This window comes from Pomacea canaliculata, linkage group LG2 (genome assembly GCF_003073045.1).
Source record: "Pomacea canaliculata isolate SZHN2017 linkage group LG2, ASM307304v1, whole genome shotgun sequence".
Taxonomy (NCBI): domain Eukaryota; kingdom Metazoa; phylum Mollusca; class Gastropoda; order Architaenioglossa; family Ampullariidae; genus Pomacea; species Pomacea canaliculata.
Genome location: NC_037591.1, coordinates 23,050,664 through 23,063,931, shown reverse-complemented (window position 1 = coordinate 23,063,931; position 13,268 = coordinate 23,050,664). Strand labels below are relative to the sequence as shown.

The following is a 13,268-nucleotide window of genomic DNA, read 5'->3' as shown; positions in this document are numbered from 1 at the left end:
TCTTTGGATGTAAATCAAGTTAAAAAGCGCGCAATTGATCCTTTCTAAAGTTACTGTAAATTTCGGTCTATTAAGTGCACTTATTTATAAGCTGCATCCACTAAATTTTTTTTTTTAATCTTTAATTTTTTTCACAAGTAAGCCGAAAATATATTCAACTTGAGACTGCATTTTAGGCATTTCATCTTGTTTTCGGCATGATGAAGGTGTGTGCTTCAGCAACTGATCTGAATGCTTCAGTTGTGTGTGCATTGATTTTAAAATGTGAACAGTTGACACTGTAATAACATTAACAGTTAACACTTGAATATGGAGCCCATCGAAAAATTAATCAGTCTGAAAAAATCTGCTGGGGCTTTGGGTGTCATGACTTGAAGTAAAAAATTTACAGTAATCCAAGGTATATTTACAAACCCATAAAACTCAGAAATTTTAGAATTATTTTTATTGACTTTCTTGTTCATGCTATTTTTGATGTATATATATATTTTTGGAAGGTTCATTGTCACATGTTGCATATAGTCTTTGGGAACACCCTGACAAACAATAAAATGAAATTCCTGACAATGTTCCCCATGCCTGAGGCAGATAAAAGGTGTGGTTTTAGACTGTCAGAAGCAATGTGCAGTTTCTTCATCCTTTGCCTCTGACACCCACTTTTCGGTGATGTCCTTTATGAAGTTGAAGGATTTGTGGGCTGCTACACTTAGCATTTTTTTTAATATGCATTTTGCATTACATGCTTCAACTAAACATATTTTTTTTACTATTGTTTATTAACTATAGGTGGACCAGTTTGATTTTTGTATTTTGTGTCTATCTTTTTTTTTGTTGTTGTTTGTTTGTTTAAAAGAGATGTTCCTGAAAATGAACGTGTCCGTGATCAAACCGCATTGATGATGTCGACGAAGACAATAACTATGCTGTATTTGTCTCCTACATTGAGATTTACAACAATTACATCTATGATCTATTGGAGGAGTTACCATATGACCCCATCACAGGCTATAAGTATGTTTATATCCTACTACTTTTATATATTCCAAAAGTATTTACTTACCTGCATAGGCATGAATGTGTACATACATATCTGCATGCGATTGCACTTATAGAATGTTGGGAAGGCTGTATTTTGTGCTGTCTCGTTTTACAGCTTTAGAAACCACTTAACTCTGTAAAATTGTTAATGCACCAAAAAGACTATTTTTAACTTAAAAATAAATCATTTGTCTTTTTCAAGCCATTTTATCAATAAAAATGTATACACTTCCATTAACTGTCATCTTAATCACGGGTTAAGAGATAGAACTCATTTTGAAATGTTTTTAGATAATGTAAGCTGTAATAGGCCATTGTGCTAGTGGTAAAAACATTGCATACAGTTTACATCTGCAGTTTATTGCACTGAGGCTGCAGATTGTGTGTGCAGTGTTGCTAATGTGTTGCACGGAATTCTTATAAGAAGCATATCAGACTGTTATGGCTTTATGAATTATAGGTAAAAACAGAACCCATCTTGTTAATTACAGACCTCCACAGTCTAAAATTCTGCGCACGGACAATTCAGACAACATGTATGTACACAACTGTGTTGAGATTGAGGTGAAAACTACAGAAGAAGCTTTTGAAGTTTTCTACAAAGGTAAAAACACTTTTTTTTTCTTTAGAATTGTGTGAGTACTCTTTGTTTGCAGCATTTCATGACTTTTTTGTTATGTGAAATTTTTGTTTCAATGGCAGCTAAGCACATGGCAGTTTTGCATGTATAACAGTCCTAAACAGGTTCTTTCATTCTGAAGTCCCTAAAGTCTTTTCCTTATCTTAAAAACAATATTCTTGAAACTATAGGCCAAAAAAGACGGAAGGTAGCTCACACATCACTGAATGCAGAATCAAGTCGTAGCCACAGTGTCTTCAACATTCGTTTGGTTCAGGCACCTTTGGACACACGAGGAGAAGAAGTTGTGCAGGTCAGTCTTCCCCATCCTGGAAAAATAAATTATTTTTATAGATTAAATTTTGTTTTGGTAATATAGAAGACTATAAGTGCTAAAAGACTAAATCTCCATGTGAACTGATGCTGTTTGTTGTTTTGTTTTGTTTTTTTATGTTAGATAATAAAAACATCTTTTTTTCATTCATTATGTTTCTATACAAAATTTTCTTTAACTCCAACAGGATCCAGAGAAGATTTATATCAGCCAACTTTCTCTTGTGGACTTGGCAGGCAGTGAGCGAACTAACAGAACACGAAATGCTGGGAGACCGCTTGAGGGAAGCAGGCACATTAATCAGTCCCTTATGACTCTCCGCTCCTGTCTGGAACTGTTGAGAGAAAATCAGAAAAGTGGCGCCAACAAGGTAGTGAGATATTCCGACATCATCGTCATTGAGCATGTTACCATCTTTCTCTGTAGGCACTGAGATGGAAATAAAAGTGGACACAGAGTGGTCTGGCTGTGGCTTTAATTGTAAATGAGATTTCTTTACTGTTGTGTTTGTGTTTTCATTCCTGACCCTGAACTTTCTGTCCTGGGCTTTAGGATTTTTTTGCAGACACTTTTATTTAATAATAATAAGTGTTCACTTGTATAGCGCCTTATTCTAACCTGTATATATCAAGGCGCTTCACAAATGACAGAAGGTGATGTGACATCAAAATAAGGTGACAAAAAGTCGTGTTCAGCAGACCGTGTCCTCTACACCACAGGGTGTACTTTTCTGTACATTTGTACTTTTCTTGAACATTTTTCATTTTTAACTAAATTTGCTGATATCTGCATGCTGCAGATGGTGCCATATCGTGACTCTCGTCTTACTCATCTCTTCAAGAACTACTTTGATGGTGACGGAAAAGTTCGCATGATTGTCTGTGTCAATCCAAGAGCAGATGAGTATGAGGAGACTATTGTAAGTGTTCTTTTGTTCCAGTCAGTTTCACTCAGTCTGAAAGCTTGTATGTTGAAAATAAGTAGAATGGGTGATCTGGACCATGTCTGCACTAGAACATGCCATTAGCAAGTACCAGCAAGTAATGTATAGCTTTAACAAGGAATGACTATGAGCACCTTCAGAGGTTTTAAAAAAATAAAATCTGCTATGCTAAGAAAAGTCACCGATTATTAAACTACATTTTATTGCATGCATTATGAGAAGCACATTTTGTGGGAAGATTCCCAAACTAAAGCCAGCAACTGATCATCATTCTCAACCAGTCGTGTGCTTTATTCTGTGGATTTTCCACTAAGATATAGTCTCTCATTCTGTCCCAGCTGATCCAAACAAACATTTCCTGGTTTTCATGGGCATTCATGATCGCTAGATTTTACAATTATGAGACATTACAACAAGCAGTTGTGGGGGTCCTTAGCTGCAGTTGTCCTGTTTCACAGCAAACAGAATTTTCATGTATCATGTATTTAAAGAGTGAATTTATCAAAATCAAGACATGTTCTCAGCATTTTGTTGCTAGCTCAAAGAAGTTTGTTTCTATATTGTAGATGGAGGACTGCAGGAATCTTTGTTAAAACCATAAGTTTTCTTTTTCTCTGCTTGATATCAGATGTGTGTTATGAAAAAATGTTGCAGCACGTCATGAAGTTTGCAGAGATTCACAGGAGGTTTTAGTGACACGATCACAGCAAGTTAATTTTAACACTGGGTTTACACCTGGTCGGCGACGCATGCACCAACAGTATGCAGAGAAAATGGAAAGACAGCCAGGTATAAGCTGAAAAAATACCTAACAGCTTTCATTTATCCATTATTTCATCATCACACTTCTTCATCATCCATCATCAATCATCAGGATTTAAATAGTTGTATTTTTTCTGTCCTCTGACTTCAGTACTAATAATACTTTTGAAAAAAATTAATGTTTTGCATGATCATAAAGGGCTCTTCAACACTTAAAACTGTCTTGTGACGTCAGTTTGTAGTTTTTATTGTATGTATTATAAGCTGACAGTCTACAATGGTATTAACCATTGTAAGTATTTTTACTAATAGCAATTGACATTTGCATGTGCAATACTGTTTCAGGTGTGTATTTTATGTCTTAGAAATGTTAGTGCAAAAGAATCATGATTGAGTCACATGGTTAAGGTCAGTTTCTTTTGCTGTGCAGAAATACCACTTACACCGTTGTTGCCACCCCTGTCTTGTAGTCTGGGACCCCATTTCCACTTCTTGAAGTAAGCTTATTTCAGAGATATAAGAGTTGTACCTGGTTTTGGTTCTTAGCAGTAATACCAGCAAGCATTTGTGTCAACACATATTCTGTATGGAGTTTTATGGGTTGTTTGAAGGTTACATTTTTGTAAATGAGGACAAAATATCCATCAAACAGAGAAGCCTGCAATGCTAAGTGTATTTAAATGGTCTTGCAGCTGGTTGCAGCCCACAGATGACAAAACTCTGGCCAACCTTTCCATGTGTCTTGATGAACGTATGAAACGACGAACAGGTGCTTCTTCAGGACTTTCAGCAAAGGGGTAATGCAGCTTTTATATTACTTGTACCATGTCAAGTCTTTTGGTGTGTCAGAATCAGCATGAATTTCTCGGACAGGTTTAGAGACTGTACTCTTGTGAGACTCAGACTAACCAAAGATGTATTTACAATATTTTGGGGTCCGAAGTCATTGGAAAAGAAATTCCATCCCCTTTGTTTTCTTTTTTATATACTGTATATATTTATTCACATGCTGTGATCTTGATACATTTAGGGTCTTCTTGTCTGGATATTCAGTTTATGTAATTAACAGAAATTGTAGCAAAGTGCTATGCTGCCTTTTGTTAGAAATAGATGTACAATCTTACATTTTTGCTTATATAATAGGGAGTATTTTGATCCTCTTGTGTCTGCTTAAAGCTAAATAAGTTTCAGAACATTATGGTTGTAAGAATCAAAACGTCTTAAAATCTTATTTCAGCTGAGCGGTTCAGATCCCATTTGGTTGAGTTTGAAAGAAACTATGAGCGAATGGGAGGTAAACAACAGAACTTGAGGCTGCTCTTGCTCAGGAGAAGGCTGCTCGACTGCGCATTGAGTCTAGGATGCGGGAGCAGAGGCAAAGCAGAAGAATCCATACGCAGAGTGAAAGACCTTGAAAAAGAGAATCAAGCACTGACTCTGAAGGTTGTCTATTCTATGAGACTAGCATGTGACATGTATGTTGTACTGTACTAGATTACATAACTGAAAAATAAATGTGGGGTTAATAAATGTTTGCTGCTGGCGAACCAGAAAAACTTAAGACACACACAATTCCAGGCAGGCTGCAGATTGGGAAGTCACCTCATACTAAGCTATATAGCAGCAGTTACAGGGTAGGCTGAACAAATTCATACTGCGGGCAATATGCTGAGCAACAGCACACTCCAAAATAATTCCAGAGAATCAGAGTGAGCTGCATGGTCTCTTTATAAAACCTAGCCATGTGGAACGACCTGCTAGTCTATCATTTTAATCATTTCTTTAAGGACCACATTACATGAAAACGCTAGTCTAGCAGCAACAGTGCCAACATATTAAACTAGTCAAGGGTGTATGGGCGACTGACATTACACAGAAACAAGAAATCACTGATTGCAAAGAGCATTGTCAACTGGTCAAATGCTGGAAGCACATTTCTAAAATGTGGTAAGTTTGCTTCACCATAGAAGCATCAAACCAGGTTTTGACACTAGTGGTCTAACCACTTGACTATCTGCTTACAATATCATAAGTAACTCAAATAAGTACACTGTGCATTCTGTGGTTGCATTTGCATGCCAGTTTTTCTGTTTTAGGAAAATGATTTTTAATTGTTTTTTTTTTTTAAATTAAAAAATCTGAATGCGGTGTCCTGGTTTACTAACTGTGCAGGTTCAAGACAAGAACTGGAAAATCCAAGTGGAAAAGACAGAAAAAGAAAGATTAAAATCTGACTTCCAAACACGACTAAACATGAACAATAAACAGTGGGAGAAGAACTTGGTAAGATGGTATAAATCATGCACAAATTTCATTATGCTTATAGTTTCCTCAGGTTTTGAATGGAAAGATTGTTTGAATTGTCAGCTGCTTGTCCATTTCATAACAGTAGAAAGTGATAGAAAAATTGATGTTCAAGAGCTTATTGTTTTTTGAAAAATACACTCAATGGTGTGAAAGCTTTGCCTGTAAAGCATGACAAACCTTGTAATAGGATTGTTATAGTGAGCTTTATGATAAAGTTGTGAAGTTGCACGGATGATCTTCATTTCGTGCACACAGCTGAGTGTGTGTTTAGTGTGTGTTGTATCATGGCTGACATTTTGTTCCTGTGTGCTTTTCAGGAAAAGATCAAGTTACAGGTTGAGGCTGAAGCAGAAGCTCAGCTGGAGGAGAAGGAGCGCAAGTTGGATATTCTGCGTGACATTGTGAACAACGATGAAACACCAAGAAAGGCCCCACGCCCTGCACCCAAACCACGTACATACACAACACCTGGAGTCTCTATCCAGTCGGCTCGGTCTGAGGTGGATATGTCAAGCATTGGAGCAGTTCGAAGCAAAGTCACTAGAAATGCCACAACTCCTGGTGTTCCAGTCAACCGTATTCCAGCTGCTAAATCGATGTACAATCTGAACCAGGTGGCAGCTACTTCTGCCTCAGCCAAGGTTAGTAGAAACATTTCTTTTTCTTGATGGGTTACACAGTCACAATTTTATTTTTTGGCTTAAATTAATTAGAATTGGGGGATGGCTCTTGAATTTAAAAAAAAAAGTTAGCTGAGCTCCTGAAATATTTTTAATCACTGATCAGGAGCTAGAAAAGTGCTCAGCAATGATTAGAAATGCCTTTGTAGGAGGTCTTTGACCTATTGAGGTTCTCTACTGGTAGTAAACTTTTCACTACAGGAGAGATCATGGTCAGAATAAAAGGGAAAACAGACAAGAACCAGGGGTCTGCAAAATTTTGTAGTTTGTGAAAACAGGCAGAGAGGGGGCTTGGATCATTGACTAAGGCAGGCTATTTCATAGAATGACACAAATCCAAAGATGTGTGCGCACCTCTAGATGTCTATTTTGAGTTTGATCTGGTGACCCTAATGTTCAGTTTGGAAATGTAAAGCAGTCAGTCAATGCAGTATACATTAAGGGTCATTTTGTGTACCTTAAAATAAGATCACCCCTCAGCCTGCAAAACATGAGGCTTGGAAGCCTTAGTTCCTACAGTCAGTCCGCATCACTAAAGTAGGCAAACTTTGTACAAAGCTTGTAGCTTTATGCTGCACGTTCTTAAGGATGTTCTTGAACACTGGTGGCTATGTGGCATTTTTGTACTTAATGTGAAACAGCGGAAGTAGTGTCGGTGTAGTACCAGGAGCACTTGACGACAACAATCAAATGGTCAGTTTTGTTCAGTTTTTACACAATGCTTGATTTGTGTAAACCCCAAAGTCCTTTTTACACATACTTTCTTCAGTAGTGATCTCACACTGACCGTCTCTCATGTTGTAAGTGAACTGGTTATATTTGTTAACATAATAATAATAATAATAATAATAACAACAACAACAACAAATGTAAAATTTGTAAAGCGCATGCTCACACTCCTAAGGAGTATGCTCTTAGTGCTTAAGAACAAGAATGAAACATGGACAGCATACGAGGGACAGGAACACAAACAAATAACATATATGAGCTATAAAAGAATAAACAACCATACAAAACAATAAAATCAAATGCAGAAAACACAAAAATGATCTAAATAACAAGAACAAGAGCTAAGAGTAACATTTCAAAAGGAAGAGTGTGAAAAATACTAGCATTATGGGAAAGGGTGTTAGGAGTAATGTTAATGGAAGAGGTGCGTTTTCAGAGCATGTTTAAAGGATTCAATAGTGGGTAGATGCCGGATAATGGAAAGGGAGAGAGTTCCATTGTTTCGCTGCGCAATAACTAAAAATCCTGTGGCCATATGTTTTGGTGACAGGAAGAGTAAGGAGATGATCATCAGACGAGGATTTTGTTTAGCTGGGATGTAAGGGAAGAGCAGTTCAGAGAAATAATCAGGGTAGGTGCCAGCAAATAATTTAAAATACATCATGGATAGTTTGTACTGGATAGGAGAACGGATGGGAAGCCAGTGTAGCAAACGAAGGAGAGTTGTGGCGTTGTCCCGTAGCTCTAAACACCAGACGTGCACAATTCGTATCCCTGTGGTCATTGTATATGCTTAAACTTGTATTCTAATATCTGATTCACACTTGTTTCTATGTGATAAACCATGATTTGTTTTGATATGAAGTATTTACATGTTGCTTTTAGACTTATCATAAATAACAAATTATTAAAAAAAATTGAAATTCTGCAGAAAGCACCTGTGCCGTATAATACTCGTTACCATCGCCGATCAAAGTCTTCATCTAGTGCTGCTGATATCTGGCTGGACCATAAACCTGCTGGCAGTGTTGACACGAGTAAGTAATAAATTTTTCTGAAACTTGTTTTTGCAACATTTCTGAACATGTTGCACTAAAGACATTGACATTTAACCTTAAAAAATTGATGAATGCAGCTTGTGTAGCATTATGATCATGTATATATCTTAATCTTAAGCTATTTAAAACCATAAAATTTTGATCTGCTAAATGAATGTTTTGCCACAACAGACACGGTCCTGCAGCCTAAACTTGGCAAGAAAAGGTCAGTGTCTAAGCTGGAGATCAGGGACACCAGAGATGTCTCTAAGTATTGCCTGACACACCAGGAGCAGGATTCCAATGATGAGCTAGTCACGAAGATTATTAAGGTCAGTATTGTCTTTAATATTTTGTATTTTATAAAAATGTGTGTGTATATATATATATAAGAAATATTAACTATATCGCAAAAAAACCCAACTATATCGCATTATATCTTATATTAGATATCGGTTTGTTTTGAGTGTTTTGTAATCACAGTAATATAAAGATCTCTCTTCATAGTCTGTTCAAGTGGGCAGGCTGAGAACAGGAAGAGATGTCCACGATTTATGAATTGCATTTATTTATTCTTGCCTCTTCATTTGATAACTGTAGTTGAATATTGTTCATTTGAGTGAGCTCTTGTCACTAGGGAGATGTGATTCCTACTGCTGCTGGTGGGACAGCTGTGGTGTTTAAGGATGTTGAAATTCTGAAGCAGACGTCACCTGGGTCTCGCAAGAGACGCAGCTCTGGGCCCCCATCTGTTCCTGCCCCAGAAGAGTGGACTGATGTAGAGACACGGTGCAGCATAGCCATTGAAGGACATAGCAAGTGAGCTGGCACGGTGCATCACTTAAATTGTGTGCACATACTTTTTCCAATTAATGAAGCTAAATTAGATTGGGTTATGTTATTTTTCAGACCATATTTTGAAATATTTGTTTTTTCATGTGTAAGAACATTTACGTGTCATTTACGCTGACTAAATAATGCGCCGTCTTTCTCTACCTTATTCTCTACATGTTATTTCTAGGAGTGTGAATAGACATAAAGCTTTGCTTAAGTCTGTTAGCACGATGAGCCACGATAGTGGTTTTGCCAGGAAGCACAGGGAATGCAATTTTCATTGCTTTTATTGCAAAGTTCAGGTTTTCTCCTTTCCAAAAATGTATAGGTTTCTTGGTCTAATGTTTTACATCAGAGCAGCAATAATAAAAACAAACTTCGCCCACTGTCCTCTTCACAGTCTTTAGTTATAAGCCAGTCACTGTAATGTTATATTTTATGTCGTGCTAAGAGAGTTAAATGTTAGCAGACTGCTGATTTAACTCTTCTACCTTAAAAAAAAAAAATCATTTAGGGAATAAATTTGTCATTATTATTACAGCTACCACTTGTAAAAGGATATTTATACAAGTTTTAAATGGTTAAAAAATTATGATGTGCACTTTGTACTGCTTACGTAGCATAAAATGGGACTGACTCGGCAAATACAAACAGAACTATTGGAAATGGCTGGATGATAGTTTGGATGTCATGAAGCTTATATTTTTATATTTCAACATGCAAACCAACCGCACTGGATAGTATAAGCACATTTCACAAGAATAAACAAAATAATTGATGGAGGTTATGATGTCAAACACAACACACTCAAGGCTTTTTTTTTTATTATTTTTTTTCTTTTTTTCTTCACTAATGTCAGGTTAAGAGAATACACGTTGGCAAGACCTTGAAGTCTTCAGACACCAATTTTATACGCTCTAATGTGTGAACCACTTGCATAATATTGCTGTTTTCTGTTTGCAGGCGGAACAAGAGGTCTGATGTTTAAGAGACTAAAATATGGAAGTTTGGAACTACATCTTGGCGGATTCTGTCAGCACTCTTGTACTTACAGCTGGCCTTTGATGTTTCAACACCTGATGAAATTTTCCATTTTGCCTTTTGCAAATTTTCAGCATTTGGTCCTGGATCAAACAACAGCGTTGCCTTAAAGAACAGTTAATTATAGAGGTCTGAATTGACTAAAATCACAATTTCACTGAGTTCTTGTTCAGTGGAAGGAATAAGTGTTAGCAGACTGCTTGATTCTATATTCTCTCTGCAGAATACTTCGGGGCCAAGCTTGGGGTGTGGCAGTATTCTTTATAACAAGGAAGGTCACATAATAGACGCCTTATTGTTCACTTCCATTTCTCTTAATGGTGATATTTTGTAATTCTTGGGTGGTTAAGTTATTAATTTTTTTATAATTCACATCAGTTAAATTTTCTCAAGGTGTAGAACAAATGTACAGTCTTGCATACTGTTACTTCCATTGGCAACGTCATCAACCATGTGTTTAACTGTTGAAATTGTGTTTAGCCTCAATTGTCCTTTATCTGTTTTCATTTACATTTTTGGTGCAATTTTCTATCCATTCTGTCTTTATTCTTGCTTTACTGCTAACATTTGGCAGTCTCCACAACACTTTCTTCAAAAGTCTAGTTAGTCTTTCCTTTCACAGTCTTTATTCGTCTTGCTTCCCTGTAAAATATGTTAATACTTGTTTCACTATCGGCCATACCATGGCAACGTCAAAATAAAATGTACCACTAGTTTGCTTCACAAGAACCCATTTGTATAAATGCGCTTAGGGCTTGTGTAAATAATAGATATTCTTGGGTTTCATTTGAGATCAGCATTTTTTTATTTTTTTATTTTATTTTATTTTTTAACCCCTCATTGTAGTCCTGTTACCGTTGCACTCATTTTTTGGGAGATTGCATGGGGAAGATTTGAAGAACTTCTAGTATTGCACTCAGGTTGGAAAATTTTCCTTGCAGCATTTGTAGTCATAATGTCTGAATGCAAAGTGTAAAAGACTTCTGCTTTGAGAGAGACTGTACTTTGTGCTGAACAAAATTACTTTTGCCTGTACAGTTTCACAAGTAAAGTATAACTGAACAATTTGCGTGATATTTCATTGTTTAAAAATTGCTGTTTTATATAGAAAATATTTTGGTTCTTCATTGTTAGCTGCTGTGAACAAAAATGGGTCTTGCTATTATTGCTCTGAATAACAGTTTGTTGGCTGTTGCCTCGAGATTAAACAAATTTGTGAATTTCTATTATGCAAACATTCCTACATAGTGAGGGTGTAGTTACTGTCATGTAATGACTAGATCGAACAATTGTTTTCAGCTTTTTTTCTAAAGCTTTTTCCTACTTTTGATATATACATTTGCTGAACTTGTGTGAAAGATAGTTTTTGTACAAAGGAGAAATAAGCTTTTGTGAGAACAGTATGGCTGCAGTTTTTGTGTCATTCAAATTTTGATTTATGCTGGAACAAACTGCACATTGCTGGAAATTGATTTGCAGTTTGTGGTATGGCAACCAATGAAGATGGATGTTCTCCGTAGTATTTGTTTTTTAACATCACTTATTTCATTTTAGTTTTGCTGTTGTTCCTAAGGCTAAAAAACTTTAATCAAAATTTTTATTCTCAACCACCGAATTAAAGAGTTAATAGTAACAGTGCGCCAGTTTTTTTCATTCAAAAACTTGTTATCCATTTTATACATAGTCATGACATTAATAGAAATACAATAAAAACATATCTTGGCTTGTACTTTCTTTATTTACTTGTCTTCTGCAAAGGAATAGATGAAATGAAGATGCAAGAAAGAGAGCTCAAGATCACGACCTGACCCCGTGAGTCTCTTTGTGCTCTGGCAGGAGTATTGGTTGTGGAAATGGAAGTAATCATTTTAGAAAGATGTTTGACAAGCGCAAAGATAACTGTTCCATTCTTGCTTCATCCACATCATTGCATCCTTATCTTTGTCCGTACACTAGGGTCCTGCAGGCGATCTAGAACATAGTCCTGAGACGGACAAGGGCTGGAACACAAGGGGTTGCCAGAGGCAAAGAATTCCTTGCAAGGAAGGCCAGATGTGTCATCAGCCACAGAGAACCATTATCTCGGACCTGCACATGAATTAAAAAAACCCTGGGTTTTATGACTGCCTGAAACTCAGATACCCTCGCTGTGGTGGCTAGGACCTAAAAACCTGCCTTTTCTGTGACCTTGCTCATGGGATCAATGAGAAGCAGCTCGGTCGTCGAGTCCCGGAGCTTGTGCAGACTCTTAGGCAGAAGAATCATCAGATGGAAAATGGAATTGATGGCGTCGATTGCCCGAGCTTGTGGATCTCACACTGAAGAGACAAAGGTTGGCAACTTTGCATTCCAGCCGGTGGCAAACAGGTCGACATGTGGCCGGTAAAAAGTCAGACAAATCGGCCTCTTTCCCTGCCTGAATATTGGTGCATGGTTGGTGACTCAGTCTGTTGGTCATTTGTGTAAAGCGCTTTGAGCAAGTCATTGGAAAAGCGCTATATAAATCCTAATTATTATTAACAATAAAAGAAGGCAAAATGATTTGAATTGTTTTAAAAAGAAAATGACAGAAGCATAAAAGTATATGGCAATGTATATACACGTCCAATGGATTTTGTATCCTTACAAATTTTATCATTATTTGAAACCCAAGTTATGAGTATCAACAGTGTGCTTGATATAATACCTTTTTAAAGAACTTCACCAAAAAATTTAGCTCTACTTCCACAGAAATTGTTGCATATCCACATGCTGAAAGCAATGAGCAATCATTCTGAGATCGAGGTAGTCTTTCAATAAAGCTGATTGTACAATTTATGTTCATGGATTCTATTCAATTATACCATGTGACCCACCTTGAGAAATATTTTATATTGCTTGAATGAAAATAATGTAAGCTTATCATATCTGAATCACTAAAATGGCGAAGAAAGAATTCTTTCCA

The 13,268-nt window shown here is 36.7% G+C and overlaps 1 protein-coding gene across 1 annotated transcript; it reads left to right on the top strand.

Annotated features, from left to right (window-relative positions):
* Positions 1-886: 886 nt before the first annotated feature.
* Positions 887-12,053, top strand: LOC112555307 (kinesin-like protein KIF23; the record flags this gene model as incomplete). Its single annotated transcript, XM_025223654.1, is given in 16 exon segments — positions 887-1,011; positions 1,530-1,642; positions 1,849-1,970; positions 2,179-2,361; positions 2,791-2,910; positions 3,589-3,607; positions 3,610-3,723; positions 4,127-4,193; positions 4,389-4,465; positions 4,934-5,139; positions 5,869-5,979; positions 6,321-6,644; positions 8,344-8,449; positions 8,642-8,781; positions 9,087-9,268; positions 10,247-12,053. Coding segments are annotated over 16 exon segments (2,034 nt in total), but the record flags the coding sequence as incomplete, so codon positions are not given.
* Positions 12,054-13,268: the final 1,215 nt, after the last annotated feature.